Here is a 22,837-nt window from a genome sequence, read left to right as displayed (position 1 = left end):
TACTATACATTTACTTTATTTTCATGAGATGATGGGCATTAAAGTCCTTGAAGTGTTTCATGGAGTCTTTTATTGAGCAGATTTTAGGTATCTGTACATGGTATAAATCACTTGTGTGTTCTAGCTCCTCCAGAGCTCCAGAGATGACAACTTTAATCCTTGTTCGTCCAAAATAAAAATTTTGCTTACTTTTAGACAATATATTATCCCAAATTAATACAACACATGTGAATATTTCTAAATTACATCCAGTGGATTTCAGTGCTGCATACTTTCTTTTTCTGATATTTCAAAATTCACACACACGCACATGCAGTCAGTATGCTCAAACGTACCCACAAACAAACAAATAAAGAAAAAGAAAGCTATTAATGTCTGGAAAACGACACATCATTATTTCAATATACATTTCTTAAAATAAACTCAAATGCTTTCACTGGAATACTTGAAATCATTTTACAATTTTTGTTTTGTTTTACTTTCTTCTGAATCCATATTTGACAACTTAAAATTCTATATTATTAATAAAATGAGCAAACATTTACTGCATATACAGTACTATAGTAAATTATTTTTTTCAGTGTTTAATATTTTGAAACACATGAGTGCAAAGAAAGTTACAGTATTCACACAAATTACCCACATAAAACAGATAAAAAGAAGAAAATCTCTCATTCTCAAATGTACACAAAATGGGACAGCTGCCAAGTGAAACCACAATATGCCCTACAAGCAAATGGTTCTGCTTCCTGTGATAAAACATAAATCCCCTTTATATCTAACGGTATTATGATTCACTGCTTTATTCGGTACTGAATGACGTGCATCTCCCAACCGAGGCCATTCTCCCAATCAAAACTTCAAAACTTATTCATTCACAGCTGATGACAGATACATGCCAGGCACTTCAGAGAGAATTTGTTACTTGGAGTTTAGTTCTGACTGTCACTAGACTCCATAATACCAGAATTTTTCATGCAGTTGAGCAGATCGCCATTTCTTTGATGAAAAAGATCACCATTTCTTTGATGAAACAGATGTTGACGAACTTAATGCTAAACAACGTTAACTTACTCTAGCATCTGATTACATGTACAATGTGGGACCAACAGTGAACATTAACCCTCTGAATGTGATGTATAAATATTTACTATGGGACAGGAAGGGAAAACAATCTACACAACATTCGAAGGGTTGCTCTTTCTGGTCTCACCAAGACATAGCACTGGACAAGTCAAATACATTCAAATTTGTCCTATATGGTTAAATAAAATATCTAGAATATGTACATAATGATTCTTTATCTTTAATATAACATAAAAAAGCTAGTAACAAAGTAAAATAATGAGGAAATCAAACCTAGTGATCAAAATGTGAATTTCCACCAAGAAATACCATTTCAAAAAGAATGTAAAAAAGGCAAACTGATGAAAGATTCAAAACAGCACAAAAGGCTAAGGATGTTGCCCCCATTCCGATGTCTACACTTGTCAAGTGGAGTACTAAATGTTGTTTCCTTGCTAAAAGCACAATCAACTACCTCTTCGTATGGTGCAAATTATCTCTAAACACTTACGTACACAATAGTTAATCTCTTTCTTCACAAACTAAACTATTCTGATGTGCTGCTGACAGGACCACATATTTCTTTAAAGGATCCTTATAAGAAAATGCCTCAATTTTATCTCAAAATGTTTCTTTTAACCTCAGACCACTTTCAAATGGGACACTATGTTTTGCAAGGTTATTTTCCATAGATCTTACCCTTAAGTTAGGCCAATAATGACAAGAAATACTAGAGGATCCCACTTTGCAATATGATTTCCTGCTTCAGTAGTTACAGTGAAGTGCACATACTTACACTTACTTACCACTGGACTTCAATAACAGCATTTACATGAATCACACTATTCTGGCACCAACTAGATATATTGTGAGGGGCCTACAGAAAGAACCCCTCCAAAATACTGCTAAACTGAATCCATTGTTTTTTTTAAGTTGTACTCCAACAGAAAAATAAATATTAATTCTTTCCCTACCTACAGTACCTGTGTGTACATGTCTCTGTGTTAGTATACATGTGTGTGTGTTTGCGTCTTTGGCGTGTATCTCAATTGTGTTTTCTGTTTTTCTGCTCAAAAGTGGCACTTAAAAAATGCTACAGGACATAGTGATCTTGGCTCATGCATAAGCAACAGGTGAAAGAGCACCTGCATGTGCCAGCTGATAGCCTGCAAAAGGTTTTCTCATAGTTCGTCATCTTCTAATGGAGCTCAAACAAAGGACTCCAAGCAATAGAGTTTGAGAACATGATGTAAAGAGGTCAAACACAAATTTTCCAGAATATCCATGACACAATAACAGAGACAGCCTCAAGGCCTACCAACTACAGAACATAAAAATAAAATAATAGTATGAAGTAAATGAGTTTACCTGACTCCTTGGGTTTTACTGGTCAACATTTCCTAATGCACTTTTGATCGTTCAAGTTTTCTACTTTAAAGCTAATCTAGCATGGACTATGCTTAACACAGTCACCTCAACATCAACATTCTTGCACCCTTGGAGACATCTGTTAAGTGAAATGGGTTAAGCAGACCTGGATATTACACAAGAGAGACAACCAAAGCTTGAGGAGAGTGTTGAAACTCAATTCCACCTCAGCTGGTTACAATAGAATGACCCATTATGATTCATATATCATATATGACTTACACTTATTGGCATAGTAGTAGTAGAGCTGACGTTACTCTGGGCATGTAGTTCACTCCCACGAAAAGACAAATACTACAGACAACACTGGCATAAAAAAGTAATGCTTATTGGAAAATGATAAAAATATATATAATAAAAAAAAAGAAGGAAACAGCAATAATAAATCATTTGAATCATAATAAATCTAGTAAGAGTAATACATCATAATAAACTATAATGAATGATGGTAGTTCTACAGAAATAAGTTCTTACTAAAATAAATAAAGAAGGTTGTTAGAACATCTTAGTGATTAGGTAACAGCGTGGGCCTACACCATGCCATCAACACTATGTACATAATAATTGGAATAAAACAAGTGCTATGTACATTCGATATATATGCATCATTACCAGGACACATTTAGAGCACAAGTCTCTGTTACCTGTGGTTGCGTAGTCCTAATGAAAAACAATCCTTGGTAACTTTCCTCCCTCTCTTCTCTCTTTCGCTGCCCCATAGAACGGGGCTCATTTGCCTCTCCTGAATTGCATTGTGTCTCCAAACATTACCGCACTCACATTTCTCTCCTTTTCACCAACAAATATATATCTACAAAACAAATAAACTGTCTGGTGCATATCTGGCCTTGCTAAATATACATTAGTCTGTAGAAGACTTAAAACTAACATTACTCAGAATTAACAATAACCTTATATAACCATAATACATAAACAGTGTGGGTGTGTGTGGGTTTAGGCATGTATTTTTTCACATGTAAATATGATGTATGATGTCTTGTTCAATCTTTCAGGAACTCAGAATACAAAAGTTCACATAAAATAATGAAGTGTAATGTTGGAAATATCATGATATTCAACATTTTTTTGTTGATGAAAATTATTCTACAAAACATAACACTGACAAAGGTGACAAACTCCTGAAAGGCTATGATCCATTCTCAGCTGTCAGTTGGACTCTCCAGATAGCAGCATCTGTCTGAATAAAGCTACCTCTGGGTTCATCCACCTCAATGACACAAATCCACGTTCATCCAAGAGACAATATGCTCGTAGTGCTAAATCACTGCTACACATTACCATATGGACTAAAAAGACCTGTTGGACAGGGATGGGGCTCATGACCCTCTTTTGGCAAAGGTTATGTGAGGTATGAATTTACTGTTGCTGTGAGTGTTGGAGACCAGTCCTCCAGCCTGTGGCGGCAGGCCAGTCAGGGAGCAGCTGCTGTGCTTGGTAATGTTATGCTACAGGTCTTTACACAGAAATGTTACAAGTTGGATCTACCAAAATGGGTATACATGATGGCTTAGCAGAGTTCCACATAATTCGCAGGATAGAGACCGATCCGCCCATCCTTGCGTCCGGTGCACCATCCCTGCTCATCCTCATCCTCTAGCTTCTCAAAGGTCTCCCCTGGAAGGAAAGGAGAGAAGAAAGGAAATATAGCAAATCACAATTATGAGCTTCAATCACATCTAAACGATTAATGATTTTTTTTGAGTCTGTAATCTTGCACTTTTGACTAATGGTTTCCAAGGAGAGAAAATTTACTGAATATATATCTCAATACTTAAAAAGAGTATCAACTGTTTCAAAGCCCATAACCAATATCAAATATTTGGTCCCTTTCAGGTCTTGCCAAAGAAATATACATGCAATACCACACTGAGGGAAAGGGAGAGAGTGGAAGGGCGCGAAGAGAGGGTAAGTCCTGTTGGTCACTGGACCAAAAATTAAACTTGGACCTGCAAAAACATCCCCCAAATGCCCCCCTCCTGGAACAAGTCCCATCGTATTGGAAGAACCTACTGCTAACTCACCGACTTTGAAAGAGAGTTCGTCTGACTCAACACCTTCGTAGTCATAGAGTGCTCGCACTGGCACTCCAGGTTTGTTGGGATCAACCATGCGGTCACTGTAGTCCCACTCATCATCATCTCCACTCACTCCATTGCTGTAAAAAGGGGATGGAAAGATACATAAAGAGAGCACAAAACAGCTGCATGTTTTTGTCTTTCGGTTTTGCATTGCTTGACCATCACCTGTACGGGACTAGGAGATGGTCCCACATGCAAGCTTATTATCCAAGTTCTCATCAAATTCACAAAAAGCCATGGTTCACTGTGAGTGTTAGAAAGCTCATAAAGCTGAAATATCTGTTCTTTATTTATCTAGAAAATAGCTTTTTTGAGATTCAGCATGCAAGAGCTGTCAGAAAGGCTGTAGTCTTCTTAGAGAACACTGATCACTCTCCTTTACAAATAATATCTATATTTCCCCACTATACACTTTGTACACACTGTGTAAATGTACTAAAAGTTATGCATGTGAATGAGTTTAGTAAATTATGTCTTGAATGTATGTTAAACCCTATTTTGATAGTGTGCAGCCCATCCATGAATGAATTCTTCCTGTGTCTGTACCTTCCTTCTTCCCACCACTTGTACTCTGTTACAATCCTTATAAAAAAAAGCTGGTGTAAATCACAACTTGTACTCCTATGCATGCCTGTGATTCCTACCTGCACTCCTTACAAAATCATAATTCAGAATGTACAAAGTTGTGTTCCATTCCCTCCCCCCCCATCTTTGTGTTTATAATCAACATATATCTGCTTGTCCGTAAATGAATATAAACCACAGAATTGAAAAGACCATGAACAAAGGTGGTTAATATTTAGAATAATTTACTTATCCTACAAGTTAGTTCCATTCATCTACTTGAATATTTTTTGGATAATATGTAGTTACACACTTCACAAACTTCAAACAAAAGTTTGTTATAAATCAGAGCAAAAAAAGTAATAAAAATGAATAAATGATCACATCGATAATAATGTACACATAAACCAATTATGGCATTTTAAAGAGTATTATAAAACAAACCGTCACATCTTAAACAGAGTAACGCAACAATAAAGCTAATGCTGTTGACATGCCAAGAGCTGCAACTGGTAGAAAGGCTCAGCAGACACAGACTAAGTACACATTAAAACTTTGACCAAACATCTCATGCATTTCATTTCTTATCAGATGTGTTATATTCTAATATTTCTAACTGTAAAAATGCAGACCTAAACAACCTCCTTTTATCAACACACTAAAAATTTGATGGCGGAAAACAAAATCAAAAGTTGGTATTATCACATTGTATTCTTGGCTGGTGGTGTTAACAGTGCTTTAGGCTTTTGCCTTTCTGCTAGGCATGGCTGTTCTGTCAGATCATTTCCATCATAAAATGGTGTTAATAAAAATTCAAGACCAGACCACTTCTATATCATGTGACTAAAAATGACAGTAGTAACAATTGCAGAAAATAATGATCAACAGTGCTTCTTGCGTCTGACATGCAACTTCGAAGTTAAGGATTAGAGGCAGAATACCATCAATGATTATATAGCACATCACTGACCCTAAAACTGCCAGTGTAATCTTTTAGTTGCAAATTGTAAGGTATGCAAGGTGTTAGAAATGCCGAGATAAGAAAGCTTAAAGCTGAGTCATGCAACCCCAAGGGACAACACCATACTTGTACACATAACTTTTCCATGCAAATTTATTATTTATTTTAAACAAAATTAAAAGTGCAAATTCTGAGCAGATATCCTTTAAAAGGGGATGCTTTTCATGCATGTGGAATATGTAAACCCTACAGGAAAAAGAGAAGAAAAATGACTACAAATGAGTAATGACGAAGAAACAAAGATAAAAAGATTAAACTGTGCATTCAGTACATATATGGTCCTGCCTGGGTTGGCATGAAAGGACTCATCACAATCCTTCAAGTCTCCAAAACGACAGACAAGAAGGGATCTGTGTTCAACGAGGAGACCGTCAAAAAGAGAAGCTAAGGAGATAATCCGGATTGTGTTGAGTGCCAGCATCCAACCTCATGCCAGAATATATCCCTCACTTTTGACTGTGTGGATCGTCCTCCTCATCGAAAGGATTGGACGCTTCGTGGGACTCCTGTGGGTCGCTGGAGTGTTGGGGAGAGAGGGGAGGGTCAGTAAGGGTGAACTGTGACACAAATATTTGTGGTGAACTACACTCACTGCAAGATCCCCATGTAGAAAGTACCTGTATAAAGCAATACGACAAAGTAGCACACTCTGATTACACTAAAGCATCCTTTACAAGACAGACCTCAAGAAAAAGCTGGTATCTCACTACATCACGGCTTCTCTACTAGCATATATTATTTGCTTACCAAGACTTGCTACTGTATTGCCTACCATGGTATATACTACAACATAAAATTTCTGTTGAAAATATTCTTGAATGTGACTCTTTAAGGTCATTCTTCAGTGTGACAAAAGGAGACATGTACTGCACTGAATCTAGCCATACAAGTTAGTACTTCAACAGCATTATTCTGTAAGTCACACCATGAGATTTGAAAGGGGAGGGAGCAAGGAGGAAAAAGAAAAGAAAGAAAGAAAACAAAAAATAGAATGAACCAATGTTCCTGCAAGTTCTGCATGTTCAGCAACCAATCCAACTTCAGCCCCAGAAAACAGAATGAACATCTCCAAGGTCCTAATTAGAGAGGATTCTTCTCCAGGTGTGCCTCAAAACCAAGAATCTTCAAAGGACTGTCTAAGATTGCTTAGTACCCTAATCACTTATGAAATATACCTCTTGGTTTCCAAAAACCTTGGAACGTACACAAAATATCTATTTTCCTATGACAGATTTTCCCTTTTTTTCCAAAGTACAGAAAACAATCAGGTTGACATATTTCTGACCTTTTGCAAAATTCCTCCTTTCAGTTTTCTGATCTGAATGATTGGGAAATAGACTGAAAATATAAGCACGTCAGATCACTTTTCTCTTTGATCTGTTATGATACATATTCTCAGATTTATCTTTACTTTTTCATATCATATTTCCATTAGTTATTAACTTTTCTCTCTCAATGCCTCACAATAACAATACAAGAAAGCAAACAAAAACAAACCCAGATGTAACAGAAACTTAACATTTGCTTTGCTTTAATTCAATAAGTACATATAGAGGGGTACTTCTTGTTTACCTGAAACCTTTCTATCATTTTAATACTATTATCATTTCATAGAACTATCTCTTATTAATGTAACTGAATCAAAATCTATAACAGAAGTGGATAGCCATAAGGATCATGATGTGTTGTGTACTGGCAAGGAGAGTAAGGATCACTCAAGGCAGCAAAAGGGAACCACTCATTTCAAACTCTGCAGGAATCCTTTGGGCCAGGATGCAAGATGGAAAATGTAAATATTCTCACTCCAACATCTCTGCAGAAACTTTCCTTCTAGGAAAGCTACCAAGCCTCTGGTTTATGGGTTGCAGCCTCTGATCAGAGGCAATCAACTAAGCTTTGTGAAGAAATACTCACTTGACACTCCATGCAAGGGAAAAGCAGTCGCAACAAATAAGTAATTCAGTGGAGACCAAATGTGACAAAGTGATGGTCATCATTCCCAACAATACACTTTACAGCTGACTAGCCCAGCTCCTGCCTGTGCTTTACCTTTCCTATGCAACAATAACCAGCAAATCCCAATTATGTACAAATGTCTCCAAGATCACTTGAAATGAAGCAACAATCACAGAATAACAGACATGCACATTTCTCAATACACGTTTCTCAAGTCATCAACAAGCAGTTTCCTATTTTAAGTATACAGTTTGAGTTTATGCATTTTCTGGATATCAAAGGCCAACTGAGCCTAGAAACTGCTGGTTTAAATGGAAAATATACATCAGAATCAAGAAGATAGGATCACCCTCAATGTAAAAGCTTATTTTTTGCACGTAATGGTCGAAAGAGAGGACACACAACAAAATGGAGGAGAGGTGAGAGAGGGATGGAGGGAAGAGTGAGGGAGGAGGGAAAGAGGGAAAGAAGAAAAGAGAGGGAAGGGAAGGGAAGGGAAGGGAAATGAGAGAGAGAGAGAGAGAGAGAGAGAGAGAGAGAGAGAGAGAGAGAGAGAGAGAGAGAGGGAGAGGGAGAGGGAGAGGGAGAGGGAGAGGGAGAGGGAGGGGGAGAGAGAGAGGGAGAGGGAGAGGGAGAGAGAGGGAGAGAGTGAGAGGGAGGGAGGGAGATAGAGAGAGAGAGAGAGAGAGAGAGAGAGAGAGAGAGAGAGAGAGAGAGAGAGAGAGAGAGAGAGAGAGAGAGAGAGAGAGAGAGAGAGAGAGAGAGAGAGAGAGAGAGAGAGAGAGGGAGAGGGAGAGGGAGAGGGAGAGGGAGAGGGAGAGGGAGAGGGAGAGGGAGCGGCAGAGGGAGAGGGAGAGAGGAGAGAGGAGAGAGAGAGAGAGAGAGAGAGAGAGAGAGAGAGAGAGAGAGAGAGAGATAGAGAGAGAGAGAGATAGAGAGAGAGAGAGAGAGAGAGAGAGAGAGAGAGAGAGAGCGTGTGTGAGAGAGAGAGAGAGAGGGTGTGTGTGTGTGTGTGTTATATGGCTTCTGAACAGTGAAGATATGTTACAATATTCTTGCATGTGCAAAACCCAATTAGCCAATCATTTATGACATTTTACAGAAAGATGAGAAAGCAATGATTACTTGAACTATTAAGAGGATTTCTTATTACTTCCATTTATCATTAACTTCATTTAATATCTATGCTTATGATTAAATGTTACTGGTATCTAAACAAGCAACCATTTCCCTTTAAAATCATTTAAGTAAAAGAGAAAAAAAAATCTAGTATGAACTAGGAGCAGAAAAGAGAAGCAAGGAAGAGAGGAGAAGGCCTAAATTGCAGCCAACTCCAGTTAGGTATAACCAACTGAAGTGGTGTTTTACCTTATCGCCGAGTGTCTATTATTGTCTGAGGCTTTGGAAGTGGCTGGCGAGGTGTGGTTGGGCGGTCCTTTGACAGATGTGAGCGTGACGTCACCTGTGCCACTCACGGCTCCTTTGGTTCCCTTCTTGCTGATGCGGTGCAGGTCTGGCGTGTACTCCTGTGATGGGAGAAGAGACGTGTCAGCCGAGTGCTTCCTGTGAGTGGTAGCCATGAATACCAAACTCTGCAGCGTGCCAAACACACCATTGGCTGAGGACACCCCAAAGTTCTGATCAGCTAATGTACATTCTTTATAATGGAGCCAATTTCTTTTAAAAAAATAGAAGAAAAATCAAATAAACAGTACTGTTTTTTCAAGTGGCTAAATTACTTTTTTTTTACTTAACTATTGCAGAATGTACTATTCAAACTTGATTAAAGAGTTCATGGATTTCTTTTTTATTCCCTTTATTAACAATATAACTATAAATTACATAAAAATAAGTATATATGTAAAAAGTAGCCTAGTAGTAAGTCTGATGTAAATGAGAGACTGACTGCAGCTGCAGCCATTTGGGTTGAGGCCTGAGGTGGCATAAGGTCACAAAGCATCACCAAATTCCATCCAAGCAAAGGACAAAACACAAATTGCAAACACACCCACTGCAGGCAAGAAGCAGCTACTCTTTATATACTCCCCAAGGCCCCCATGCAGAGAACTAAAAAGTGAACCTCATGCATACACCCAACTACATAGAAGAATATCAAATAAGAACATATCAGGAACATTACCCTGCCCATCCTGCCACTAGGGCGCAGGAGGGTTTTTGGATGGCTGGCACCTTACCGTTGTTCAACTTGCCCTTTCCGACCCTCAGCCATGAGGTTATCCATAATGCCAAAGTCAAAGGTTAAAAATAAGACAACTACAGTAAACTCTAATTTCATATATACACTTTAAACAGTATTATAATTCAACAATATGGGTTATTCTAATGGGCAGATAAATAATGATGATGATAAATAATAATAATAATTAATAATAATAATAACAAAAATAATAATGAAAGATTCAGTACCCAATTCAACAGCTATAGTAACTCAATTACTTCAAATCACAGATATAGCAATAAGTTTTGTATTTTCCTCCCCACACTAGACCTAAATAGTTTGCTTACTGCCTCTGCCTCCCTTAGTTGATACATCAATAATACTGATTTCTTGCTGACAATTTGTTATCTGATCTAGAATTCTATACGTTCAAACAAAAAGCAAATTGAATGTTCTAAATACTTCAATCCAAGTGCACGCACTCCAATTTTTCACTACTTCATATCCAAGAATGTGAAAAATAGTGATGCCTCATGTTGGACTCCCCACACCCATTATAAGAAGATGAGCTTTGACTCACAAGCAAGTTATCCTTCATGCACATTATATGTGTTCCATATGCACAAGTGCAAAAAGGAAATATGAAAAGAGAACAATGATCTTTAAGAGTATATATCCAATAACTATAAACTTGTATTCAGGACACTGCAAAGCAGAGGAAACACAAGAAGTTAATCAGTATATGATGCCAGGTGATGTCATATCACGTCATGAGCTGTGAGCTGGACACGAGTCCATCACAAAGTGCTATACACTAAAGCGGCCTCGTCAAACATATCATAAATTTTGCCCATTGTGAGTGGGATAAGCATTTATCTACTTGAATCTTGATACAATGTTGATGGCATATAACTAATTACCAAAAGGTACCATATTCAGACATAAAAGAGTTAAAGAAAGAATAAAATACAGAATTTTCAGGAAAATGTGGAAAAGAGATGATGTTTATCGGGTTTAATACCTGAGTTCCTCAAACATGACACTTATGATATTACTTTAAAAATCTCAATAGTTCATCTGGGGAACTGAATGTTATCCAACTGTAGATTATGACCAGTATAATATGAATATCTTTTGGTCACCTTTTACTCTCTCTGCATACAGAACACAAGATAATGCTCATTACATTTTCTTAAAGCTGAGATATTATATCTAACAAATACTTTTTTATGAGACCATGTCTATTAACCCAATAACGACAGGTGTCCCTTACATGAGACACCCGAAAAAATAAACATTGTCGGGCGTCCCGCCAGTGTGACGCTATATCGGGGTTCAACGCAGCAGCGGGCCGCGGCCGACGGGCAGACAGACTCCGGGGAAGCTCTGCCCGCTGATTTTGTAGCCGCCCGGAATCTTTTATTTTCGGCTTCAAAATATACCGGGTTAAAACATATAAAGAACCCCAAGATGTTTGACATATTAATTTATCTTAAGTTTGCTTGTCCTACACACAATTTGACTTCTGATGCTGACACATCCCTAGTATCCCTCCAACCTGTTCCTCCTACAGTACTGTACTATTGTAAATGCTTCCGAGGAAATGGATCCCTTTTCTTCTCCTATAGCAATATATATTTTTTAATAATTGTAAAAATTTTGCATTCTGCCACAAGGAAAAACTCCTCTTTTCCTAAGCTGCCTTTTAGAAATTACATCAATCTGTGTGGTAAGGGGTGAGAAAGCAAAAAGAGATTTTCCCTAAATCTGTCACACCATCAGAATTTATGAAACGTGATGAAGACATCAGCTGCACTAGGAGGGATGCCAAACCGCTGGAGGACATGGAATACAGGCCAAATATCAGGATGAACTTTATCCTTTTTTAAAGCTGTTCATTTTTGTTGGTTTGGTTATTCATACAACCAAACAATAGCAAATAGGAAAATAAATATTTCCCATTCTTAGCAAATCAGCAAATATCAGAAGCACAAAATGGCAATCCTAAGGAACCAAAAAGCTTAGGAAGTTAAGCAGTAAGGCAAGCTTCTATCTCACAAATCTGAGATTGTAACATACCTGATTATATGTGAAACACCTTTTACTTTAAATCACAATAAAAGGCAACAGCAAGCACACAATGTAAGATTTTTTTTTCAAACATTCCCTTACAGTAGCTTGTAATCAGAAGTAATTCTAAACTCAAAAAAAGCAAAACAATCTTAATGTATTATTCATATATATGCTTCAGCATCTGATGAAAGCACTTGAGAATATTGTACAAGTTGTCTATGAAACTGTACTCAAATTACAAACCTGCTTTGAACCACCTAGGCTTAAGAGAGCCTGGACCGTCTCTAGTTCTAAACTTTGGTTTATGTGAAACCTACCAATAACAGTTTTAATTTTTTCATGTGTATGTATGTTGGTATCTGCATGTGTGAGTATGAAGAGAGAATAAAGTGAAATGATCCTTTGTTGAAATGAGAAGGCTATGTTTGGTGATGAAAGTTTGTGCAGTGCTGTATCCGAGATGTGTAATAACTTTGTGCCACCATAAAAGTGCATAGTGTGAAAGTTTATGGAAACCAACGTGGGCTCTATAAGCCATGTGTCACGATGACTGATGGTACACAAGAGAGATGATATGATACATGTGAAAAGGATTTACAAAAAAACACAGCAGTAAAAGTGCAGGTTAACATTAATGTATGGCATTTGTGAATGACAAAGCATTAATGTTACTTTCCTTCTCATTAAGATAGAACTGTGGCACTGAGGAGAAGAAGAGAGGGGGGAAGAAGAGGAAAGGAGGATGCAAAGAAAAAAGAAAATGAAGAGGAAAAGGGGGGGGAGGAAACTTAGTGGGATAGGGAAGTGGAGGAATTACTGCATAACTCTTATATACATAAACGTCCCAGTCTCCATTCAAAAGCAGTGCTAGTATGTGCTACCCAACAAGCACCAAGACTTATGACTTGAGCTTTTCTTTTATCTCTGTACTCTCTACCATGATTCCCCAGACCAAGCTTCACTCTGACCTATTCAACGCTTCTATCACTTAACACTTCCTGGTCCTCTAAATTCAACAATAAACCCTCCAGACATCTGGTATTCCATCCCCGGAACAGCTATCCACGGCATAACATCATTTCTGGATAGACTTATTTCAATATTTCAATAATTATGTATGACCTGCATGCCAAGGGTATACATTTCATGAATCTTAAATCATTCTCATGCATGAATATTACAACAGTGCCACCAATTTGCTCTTAACAAATATAAAAGGTCTACAGTTAGAGGAACTGCCAATCCTGCACTTTCACCAAGTTTCACTGAACAGTGTCAACTCTCCCTGCATGTCACATTTGACTTTGAAATGGATGGATAATGACAGAAAACATGATTATTCTTTGTTTCACCTTTTCTCTCTCCCCCATACATCATATAATACCCGCATATTTCCTAAACAAACAAGATGTTCAGTCAATCCTACTTCTTCCTCATATAATTATACTCTCCAGGACACCCTCTTCCTGTCTCTCTGATATTTAGTACTGAAGACCCTGCCCCACCTTTCCTTTACATTCACTATATGAAAAACAACTTCACAAAACACTAGCTTAATAAGCCATTCATACTATACTATGCATAGAGGAACCATTTCCGACATATACGCATAAGCATATACACAGGTAGAGCGTACTCACAAGAGTAACTGAACATATGTGAGTGTTAATGATGATGTGAAAGTGTTCATACCTATCTATATTATCTATATGGATAAGAAAGACCCAGTTTAGACAGAAAGAGCCAACATTAACATTGTTTTAGGAATATCTGTAAAGTTAGAATACTGTAAGAGTGTTATGGCAGCTGGAAATTCCCTTTAATACTCATATATCCAAGAGTAGTGTAAAAATCTGAAAATGTCAGTGAACAGCAGTAATGAGGCTAACTAGTGAAACAGTATAAGTGATTAAAACTGAGTGTTATGTGGAGTAGATGTCCAGAGGGAGAATTTAACATGAGGGAACAGAGAGGAGATTGGTCAATTACTGGCAGGTCATCTCCAACGGTGCGCTGGTTGAGCAGCGTGATGGCGCCCTCTGGGATCTGGCCGCTGCGTTTGCCTTTTCCGCTAATGTCGCGGAATTCCTCTGAATATTCCTGCACGCACATGCACGGGGGCAAAAAATATATATAAAAGAGGCAAGGAAAACACACAGGTGACTGACATGCTACATATAGCTGGGCTGGCCCATGCCAGGACCACAGCACAAGCTCTTTATTTTAAAGCATCAGCTAATTTTTTTTTAAAAGCTTTATCATGTTAGTTCACAAAACAAAGAAAAGAAAAAAATAAAATAAAATAAAATAATAATACAGAAATAAATATCTAGACTTGCCCCAGCTTGGGAACTGAGAGAATAATGAAGTATGAAAGAAGTGAACAAAATATAAATTGTTTATAGTCAAGAACAAACTTAAAGTTCGTAGCTGAGCTATTTATTCTCTCTTAGATGAATTTATAGTATTTAGATACAAAAGAGAGGAGGAAGTATCTTGATACAACGAGCAAACTCTAAATTTCGTATTTCAGAAAGGGATCCTGAAAGTGGCACTGTTAGTTCTAGACATGAGCCCATGATGCAAGGCCTGCAGAGGAGGCTGGCCTGGTTAGGACTTCATAAAAAAGCTTGGGCAAGCTCTTCTAATTACATGGATTATAAACCAGATTAGTCTACAGAAAACCACAATTTTAAAAAACAAACACTGCTACTCATGCAAAACTTTTAGAGTTCTAAACCAACATGTAAACAGTGTGATTTCTGCTAAGTGTGAGAAATCACACTTGACGCTCATTGCATGCGATTAAGTCAATGGTAATTCACAAAGGTGCATAAATGCAGTGCAAAGTAAGCACACAACACTTCTACTTCAGATGCAGGATCTGAACTCTGATCTGGTTTATAAGAGCTGATATCTCAATTACAGATCTGAAATTAAACCCAGGAAGATGTTTCCTGCAAAATAATATGGGAGGGGGGGGGGGGAGTATGGTCCAGTAAAGAAACTATCTTGGATTTTGAACTATAAAAAACACCCCTTCAATAGATCAGAAACTTATGAAAGCCAATTATTGTAGATTATTTCCATTGTAAATTACAAATCATTAGTTATAATGGATTCTCCTTAAAAAAGGTAATGTGGTTTATAGGTAATCATCAACTAATTCCATTCATATTGGCTTTGTACTGAGAGAGAGAGAGAAAAAAAAGTAGACTGCAAAGAAACCTAAACCTGGCCGAACCAAAAACTAAACGAAGCCAATCTATTGTTAGCCCCACTAACCTCTACACTCCCTGCTTAGACCCGGTTTGTAGTACAGTTAAAAGACTATACATAATTGGTTGTTAACAAAACATTAAATAACTTTTGAACTGTTCAATTTGTGACAGAAATGGTATAGAAGGACAGGGTTTAAAATCATATCATCTACTTGAAAGAGATAATTTTCTATTTAAAATATCATGTAAGCCATAAACTTAACTCCTATGATCTGGATGACATGACCATGCCATCACGGGAAAATTTGGCAGAGGGCTGCAGTGATAGAACTTGCTGTCATCAGAATTTTGGCTGAAGGCCAGGATGATGGGAATGACTTGTCACAAGCGCACAAAGCTCTGATTAGGTTCAGCAATTAGCATTTAGGAAGGGGCTTTTGTATTATTTCCACTGATAAATGAGTGTGAACTGTCCCACCTGTTAACTATGACTGGTTCCCTTAAGCCTTCTCTAACCCAATGGTAGTGGGTGTACATAGATCCACACATGTCCTCCCCCCATCTCTCTCTCTCTCTCTCTGCCATCCACCCTTCCTCCCTCCTTCCCTCCCTCTTCCTCTTTGAGTACAAATGCCTTCAGAAATGCTGATTCACCTAGGAATCAATGACTAGGCCTACCTGCCGTTGCCTATTTATCCCAATCCTTGAATTTGTTTATTTCCTAACTAGTATTATTCCCAATAACCCATTGGATCCTGGTGCCATGACCATCATATTACGAAAAGATGTGACTGAGAACTGGGGATGGGAAAATACTTTCATGGAAAAGTTTGGCTTAGAGCCGGAGTGACAGGAATGACATGCCGTGAGTGCACAAAACTCTTAGAGATAATTTGACTCCATGGGCATTTAAGAAGGGAATCTTGTATGAATTCCACTGGTAAACAAGGGTGGAATATATGTGCCTGTGCCTGTGTGTGTGTGTGTGTGTGTGTGTGTGTGTGTGTGTGTGTGTGTGTGTGTGTGTGTGTGTGTGTGTGTGTGTGTGTGTGTGTGTGTGTGTGTGTGTGTGTGTGTGTGTGCGTGCGTGCGTACGTACGTGCGGGCTTGTGTGCGTGCGTGCTTGTGTGCGTGCTTGTGTGTGCGTGCTTGTGTGTGTGTATGTGTACTTGTGTGTGTGTGTGTATGTGTACTTGTGTGTGTGTGTATGTGTACTTGTGTGTGTGTGTATGTGTACTTGAGTGTGTGTATGTGGCTTGTGTGTGTGTACTTGTGTGTGTGTATGTGTACTTGTGTGTGTGTATGTGTACTTGAGTGTGTGTATGTGGCTTGTCTGTGTGTGTTTGAGTGCAGGCATGTGTGTGCATGTGTGCAAATTCATTTCACTAATTCAAATTCTGTGGGGAGTTTTAGAGTAGTCTCAAGCATATTTTCACATATCTCCAACCACATTGGTATCAGTGCTGTAGTTGCTATTCCTTCTGTGAGTGTGGGGAGTGGGGGGGGGGGGGGGGGGCCTCCTCTTCAGATATTGCAAGTGTACCACCAGAGCTATCTGCCACCCTAGGCATTTAAAAAAATTTATTATTGTAAGCACTGCACGGCAATATGCTATCGAAGCCCTCACCAAAGCCGTCATGGTAAAATCTGGTCATGGGCTGGGGTGACACATACTGGTCTTCATGAGTATTTCCGTCGAAGGCCAGGGTGATGCCAAAGACTCATTTGCCATTTAGAAAGGGACATTGGCATTATTTCCATCGATAAACATGAGTGGAATGTAGTGTATGTAAGCCATGACTGGAACAGGACCGACTCCTGGGAAGATGACATTTCTACGACCCATGCACATCAGAGCAGCCACTCACGTAAGCCTAATGCCCCCATTTTGAGCCGTGTGATTGGCATGAAGTAACCAGATCCAAGGGGTTAAAGATCAAGGGAATTCCTTCACGTCATTTATGAATTCTGTTGTCATTGCTTTTTACCTTGTATTCAAAAGGCTAAAGTTAAAATATTCATGTGCATCATATTTACCTCCTACAAAACATGCATCATCTTTTTAGGATTTAGGTATAATCAGGTAAAGACAAGACAAACGATGCTAATATTCTCACTGAACTCTCAAAATTTCTGAGATTTCAGATCTTATGATGTAGATTTGTATTTGTAAATTTTAAGTCAACAACCGATATTTGTGTGTAAATCATATTTAAGCAGATGAGCATTTTGTAAGCTTATGTCACATTATAAGATTGCATGTCCATTAACTAACGTACAATTTAGGGAACAGATAATTTCCCTTGTACAAGTATGCGAGTCCAACAAACAATTTAGCATCTGGACTCTCTAAGATGTATAAAAGAATATCAAACCATACTTAATAGAAAAGTAACCTCTATGAATGAAAAATATCTGAGGTATAATAAAACTAAACTAACCAATTTGTATAACATATTGTGCCATACTGGTGTGTAATAAGAGTATGAAACAATAAACTGCAAAAGGACGGGTATACTTCCTTATCTCACTACCACAACTACCAATGCCTGCGCAGTTTCTGTTTCCCAAGGATTTCAAGGCTAGAGATATCAGCTCTGCTATAAACCAACTGCACTGATGACTCCTCTTTCCCTAATATTAAAAGTCAGTGGTCTAGGTCAATCTCAGTCAACTTATCTGTTCATCAAATTAATGAATTGATTTTCTAACTAGGATGAGAATGACATTCAGCAATACATAAGAAATCTCATGAAACAAATAAAATAGGAGTCTTCAGTATCGTTCACTCAATATAAAAAATAATAACGTCAAAGCTATAATAATTTAAAACTGGTGTAATAAAAAAGAATAATAATAATAATAAAGCATATAAAATAGGTGAACAAAGCACAGAGCAAAGGAAAAAGCTGTGATCTCTGCTACAATTGTCATACCTCAAATGAAGGCCAGTTCATGGGCATGTTTACCCCATGGTTGTTACTCCACCACTTCAGGTCCTTCTCGTAATCCGCATTTGCTACTGTATGATTGAATTCCTCATAAATTCGTGGCAAGCTGAAAAGAGATTGGTTCATCTCACAACAAGGTAAGTTACCTATTTCTTGATTACATTCAAACCATTCATATATCCAGAACATGTAAATTATTTCTATTTAAAGATGGTAACAAAACCACCTTGAGTCAAGTCCATAACCATGTCAAAATTAGCTGGCTTTTACACCTACTTAAAGAAAGAATCCCCTTATACCCTAATAATCCATAACTACAAATGTCACCACAAACAACTCATCCCATTCGTTAAAATGAATGGCAAAACATTTTATCCTCCTGATACGAAGTTAAAAGAATAAATAAATAAATAAATAAAATCATAGAGAGTTGAGGTAATAGTTTAGAAATGCTATTGGATTTCACTGTCTGGTCTTCGAGGATTCCAAAACTGCTGTCTTACATCTAGTTTGTGTATACTGGGTTTTTCAAACATTAGTTCATCAAACTGAAAAATGTATTCTAACAAATCATCCTTGGAATACTATCTATCTTCCTACCAGTCACACACTCCCAACATTCTAGCCAGTGCTAGGTGAAGGCACATACCTTGGGTCATTTGAGATGTTGAGGCATTTGTGGGTTGCGAAGAGCATGTCCTTGAAGAACATCAGCCGCTTGGACTCAGCCTCCTGTGCTTTGTCGAATACATGGATCATCTCCTGGAAATTAGTAAGCAGCATGGTCAGTCAGAAAAATGATTTCTTTATTCACACAGATCCCAGAGGGAGTTGCTGGTCATATATTTCACAAAATGGATTTTGAGAAGTTATCAATACCTGGCACCAATGGTTAAAATGGGGAGGAAGAAAGAGAGGGAAAGAAAAATATTTTTTGAGAAAAGCATTACAGATGTTAACTCACTGATACTGGGTACATGTACCGTAAACTGTTGCTTTGTTTTGTGAATTTTGTTTACATGTAGATGGCTCCGTAAGTGTTCCGGCACAAAGAGTCAAGTAGTAGGCTCTATGAGACCTCACCCGATTTCCCTATTCCTTAAATTTTGAGTATTTTTTTCTAATGATATCAATATGGATATTCTTATTATCAATATTGACATTGAGATAATGTTATATACATATATATATATATATAAATATAAATATAAATAAATAAATAAATAAATAAACAAATAAATATATGTATATATATATATATATATATATATATATATATATATATATATATATATATATATATATATATATATAGAGAGAGAGAGAGAGAGAGAGAGAGAGAGAGAGAGAGAGAGAGAGAGAGAGAGAACGGGGGGGGGGTATTGGGAAGGAGGGAGGGAAGGAGGGGGGGGGCAGATGGGGGGGGGGAGAGAGGGAGGGAGGGAGGGAGAGAGAGAGAGAGAGAGAGAGAGAGAGAGAGAGAGAGAGAGAGAGAGAGAGAGAGAGAGAGAGAGAGAGAGAGAGAGAGAGAGAGAGAGAAAAAAACGTTTTTTTTTTCTTTTTTTTTTTATCTCCTAAAAATCAAGGGAAAAGGTAAACAGGTGAGATAGGTACAATCAGTGATCAACTCCTTGGGGCTCGAGCCATCCCAGTACCAATGAGTTAAATGTGGGATACTTATACGTACATATACATAATCTATTTATCTTATTTTATTTATCTATTTATCTATTATTATTTCTTTTAATGAAAACTGACCTCAATATATTTGGGGTTGTAATCTGAGATTTCACGCAGAGTGAGTTCGTACTTTTCCCTTCCGCGTGAAACTTCTTCCTTTGCTTTGGAAACTCTGTCTTGTAGCTTCTTCACCTGAAATGGCAGAAGATATTGAAAGCACTCTGAGTTAAGCTGTTCCTGCAAGGGTTCATTACTTTTTCTTCCATTAGAAGGTTTACTGATTGAACAGATTGCTGATACATCTTATTAAATCTACAATTTTAAAAAGAGAGTGAGAATTTGTATTGTGTGGTAAGTGCATGTGATATGCATGTGTGCTTTTATGAGCATAAAAATTATGTGTTCCCCCCACATAAACATACATACATAAACACACCCACTCACACACATCCACATCCACACACACACTCACAAACATATACACACCCACCCACATACACAGAGACACACACACATACACACATACACACTCACTCACTCACGCACTCACTCTCTCTCTCACTCACACACTCACACTCTCTCTCTCTCTCTCTCTTATATGTAAAACAAATATGTCTTTATACAGTTTTTCTCTTTATATTTCCTCCATAAATGAGTAACAAATATTTAAAATATTCTTTACAATATCTCTCTAAATCATAATCCTGATATATAGTAAACTGTCTCATGCACATTACAATTTCAATTTTATTTCAAGTTTTTAACTAGTTCTATTAACATCTTAATTTTGGCAATGCTGTGGTCCATAATGTTGTTAAACAGGTTACAGTATCAAAATCTTGTTCAATCACTGACAAAAAACAAAAACAAAAAAAAACAAAAACAATAATATCCAACTCACTAACATAAGATTAAAAATGAATGAATAATGAAAAAAGCATGCACATTTTAGGGACCCGCAAGAGGTCTAAGGATGAGTGCCAGCCTCCTTTTCAGCTCCCTTCCAGCTCTTCTCGATTCCAATATGAACACCTCCGTTAGCCTCAGCTTAAGAACAAGGATGTACCTGACTTCCTCATCTCTCACTTTAGAGAAGTATTTCTAAATGACTGTTTCATCAACTGAGAGTATGTCGTACTGTCATGATGATATGCTGATCCATCCTGTTAAGCAAGATGATTTTCTACTGTCTTGTATAGATCAGTCAGTGAGATCTTTCCTTGTAAAATCCCCTTGGCAGTGAGGTTTCAGAGTGGCTGAGTCAGAGGGGGTATGTGAGTATAAATATAAATATATCAGTGAGTCAGGATTAGTCTTGAGAGACCTTTTTCAGTCAGACCATCCCAAAACTTTTCTGGGATTTGTAGATTCCTCAAGCTCATTGTTGTTGCAAAGGCACAGGTGAATATGAGAAAAACAGAAGAGGAAGTCACTGCAGAAAAGTCGAAAAATCTCAGGGCAAGAAAAGAGCAGGGCACAAAGCAGCTGGAAAAGGAAGTAGCATCTCAAAGCCAAGGAACGTTACAAGTTCGTCCTTACTTGTAAGTGAATAAAAATCCTGTCTTGGCCCAAGAATTTTCCTTATTATAAAACAACCAAAAAAATCAAACAAAATATTCAACGGAAATAACTTGTGTGGATCCTACCAAAAACAAAAGAGTTCATTCAACGTCTTGTAATGAAATGACAACTCAACGTAAAAATCCAAGATTCATACTGAAACTTAAAAAAATGGGGGGAAAACAAATCTGAATGACTCGAAACCGTTAGGAAGATTCTAACGTATGGGAAAACAGATGAAATCATTGAACTTCATATGTCGTCCATTCAACAATCATGCACACAGTAAGTCACTTTTGTCTAGAGTTCCCAAGACCAAGGTGTGGCCTCTGTGGCTCTTGCATGGCAACTGAATCGCTTATCTTAAGGGCAAATATCTTATTGATCTTGGTAACTGCAAAAAAAAAAATATCAAGTATAAAGATGTCTCATCTAATCCAGTTTCTGAAACTCCTATAAAGCTGCAGAAAAAAAGTTCAAAAGAAAGAAAGACAAGAGAAATACAGAGGAGGAAGAGGAGGAGGTGGAGAAGAAGAAGAAAGAATATGGTGTGTGTGTGTGTGAGTGTGAGTGTGTGTGTGTGTGTGTGTGTGTGTGTGTGTGTGTGTGTGTGTGTGTGCGTGGCTGTGTGCTTGTGTGTATTTGTGTGTGTGTGTGTGTGTGCGCGTGCGCGTGTGTGTATTTGTGTGTGCGTGTGGATTTGTGTGTGTGTGTATTTTTGTGTGTATTTTTTGTGTGTGTGCATTTGTGTGTGTGCATTTGTGTGTCTGTGTATTTCTTTGTGTGTATATTTTTTTGTGTGTGTGTTTGTGTGATTATTTTTTTGTGTGTGTGTGTGTATTTGTGTGTGTGTGTGTATTTGTGTGTGTGTGTGTGTGTGTGTGTGTGTGTGTGTGTGTGTGTGTGTGTGTGTGTGTGTGTGTGTGTGTGTATTTGTGTGTGTGTGTGTGTGTGTGTGTGTGTGTGTGTGTGTGTGTGTGTGTGTGTGTGTGTGTGTGTGTGTGTGTGTGTGTGTGTATGTGTTTATTTTTGTATGTGTG

At 37.8% G+C, this 22,837-nt stretch overlaps 1 protein-coding gene across 9 annotated transcripts in view; it reads right to left on the bottom strand.

The window, feature by feature from the left end:
• Synd (protein kinase C and casein kinase substrate in neurons protein Synd) overlaps positions 1–22,837 on the bottom strand; it is a gene marked incomplete at its 5' end in the record, with an annotated part of 27,578 nt that continues 4,741 nt past the window's right edge. For 3 of the 9 annotated variants that reach the window (XM_070141696.1, XM_070141697.1, XM_070141698.1), the window contains 8 exon segments: positions 1–4,128; positions 4,536–4,669; positions 6,628–6,693; positions 9,502–9,659; positions 14,375–14,485; positions 18,543–18,663; positions 19,207–19,319; positions 20,316–20,429. In XM_070141696.1, the coding sequence (XP_069997797.1) occupies positions 4,022–4,128; positions 4,536–4,669; positions 6,628–6,693; positions 9,502–9,659; positions 14,375–14,485; positions 18,543–18,663; positions 19,207–19,319; positions 20,316–20,429 (924 nt within the window). 9 annotated transcript variants of the gene reach the window in all.

The sequence above is a fragment of the Penaeus vannamei genome, chromosome 28, assembly GCF_042767895.1.
Source record: "Penaeus vannamei isolate JL-2024 chromosome 28, ASM4276789v1, whole genome shotgun sequence".
In the NCBI taxonomy this organism is placed as follows: Eukaryota; Metazoa; Arthropoda; class Malacostraca; order Decapoda; family Penaeidae; genus Penaeus; species Penaeus vannamei.
The sequence above is the reverse complement of the archived record's forward strand: the minus strand, read 5'-3'. Positions and strand labels throughout refer to the sequence as shown.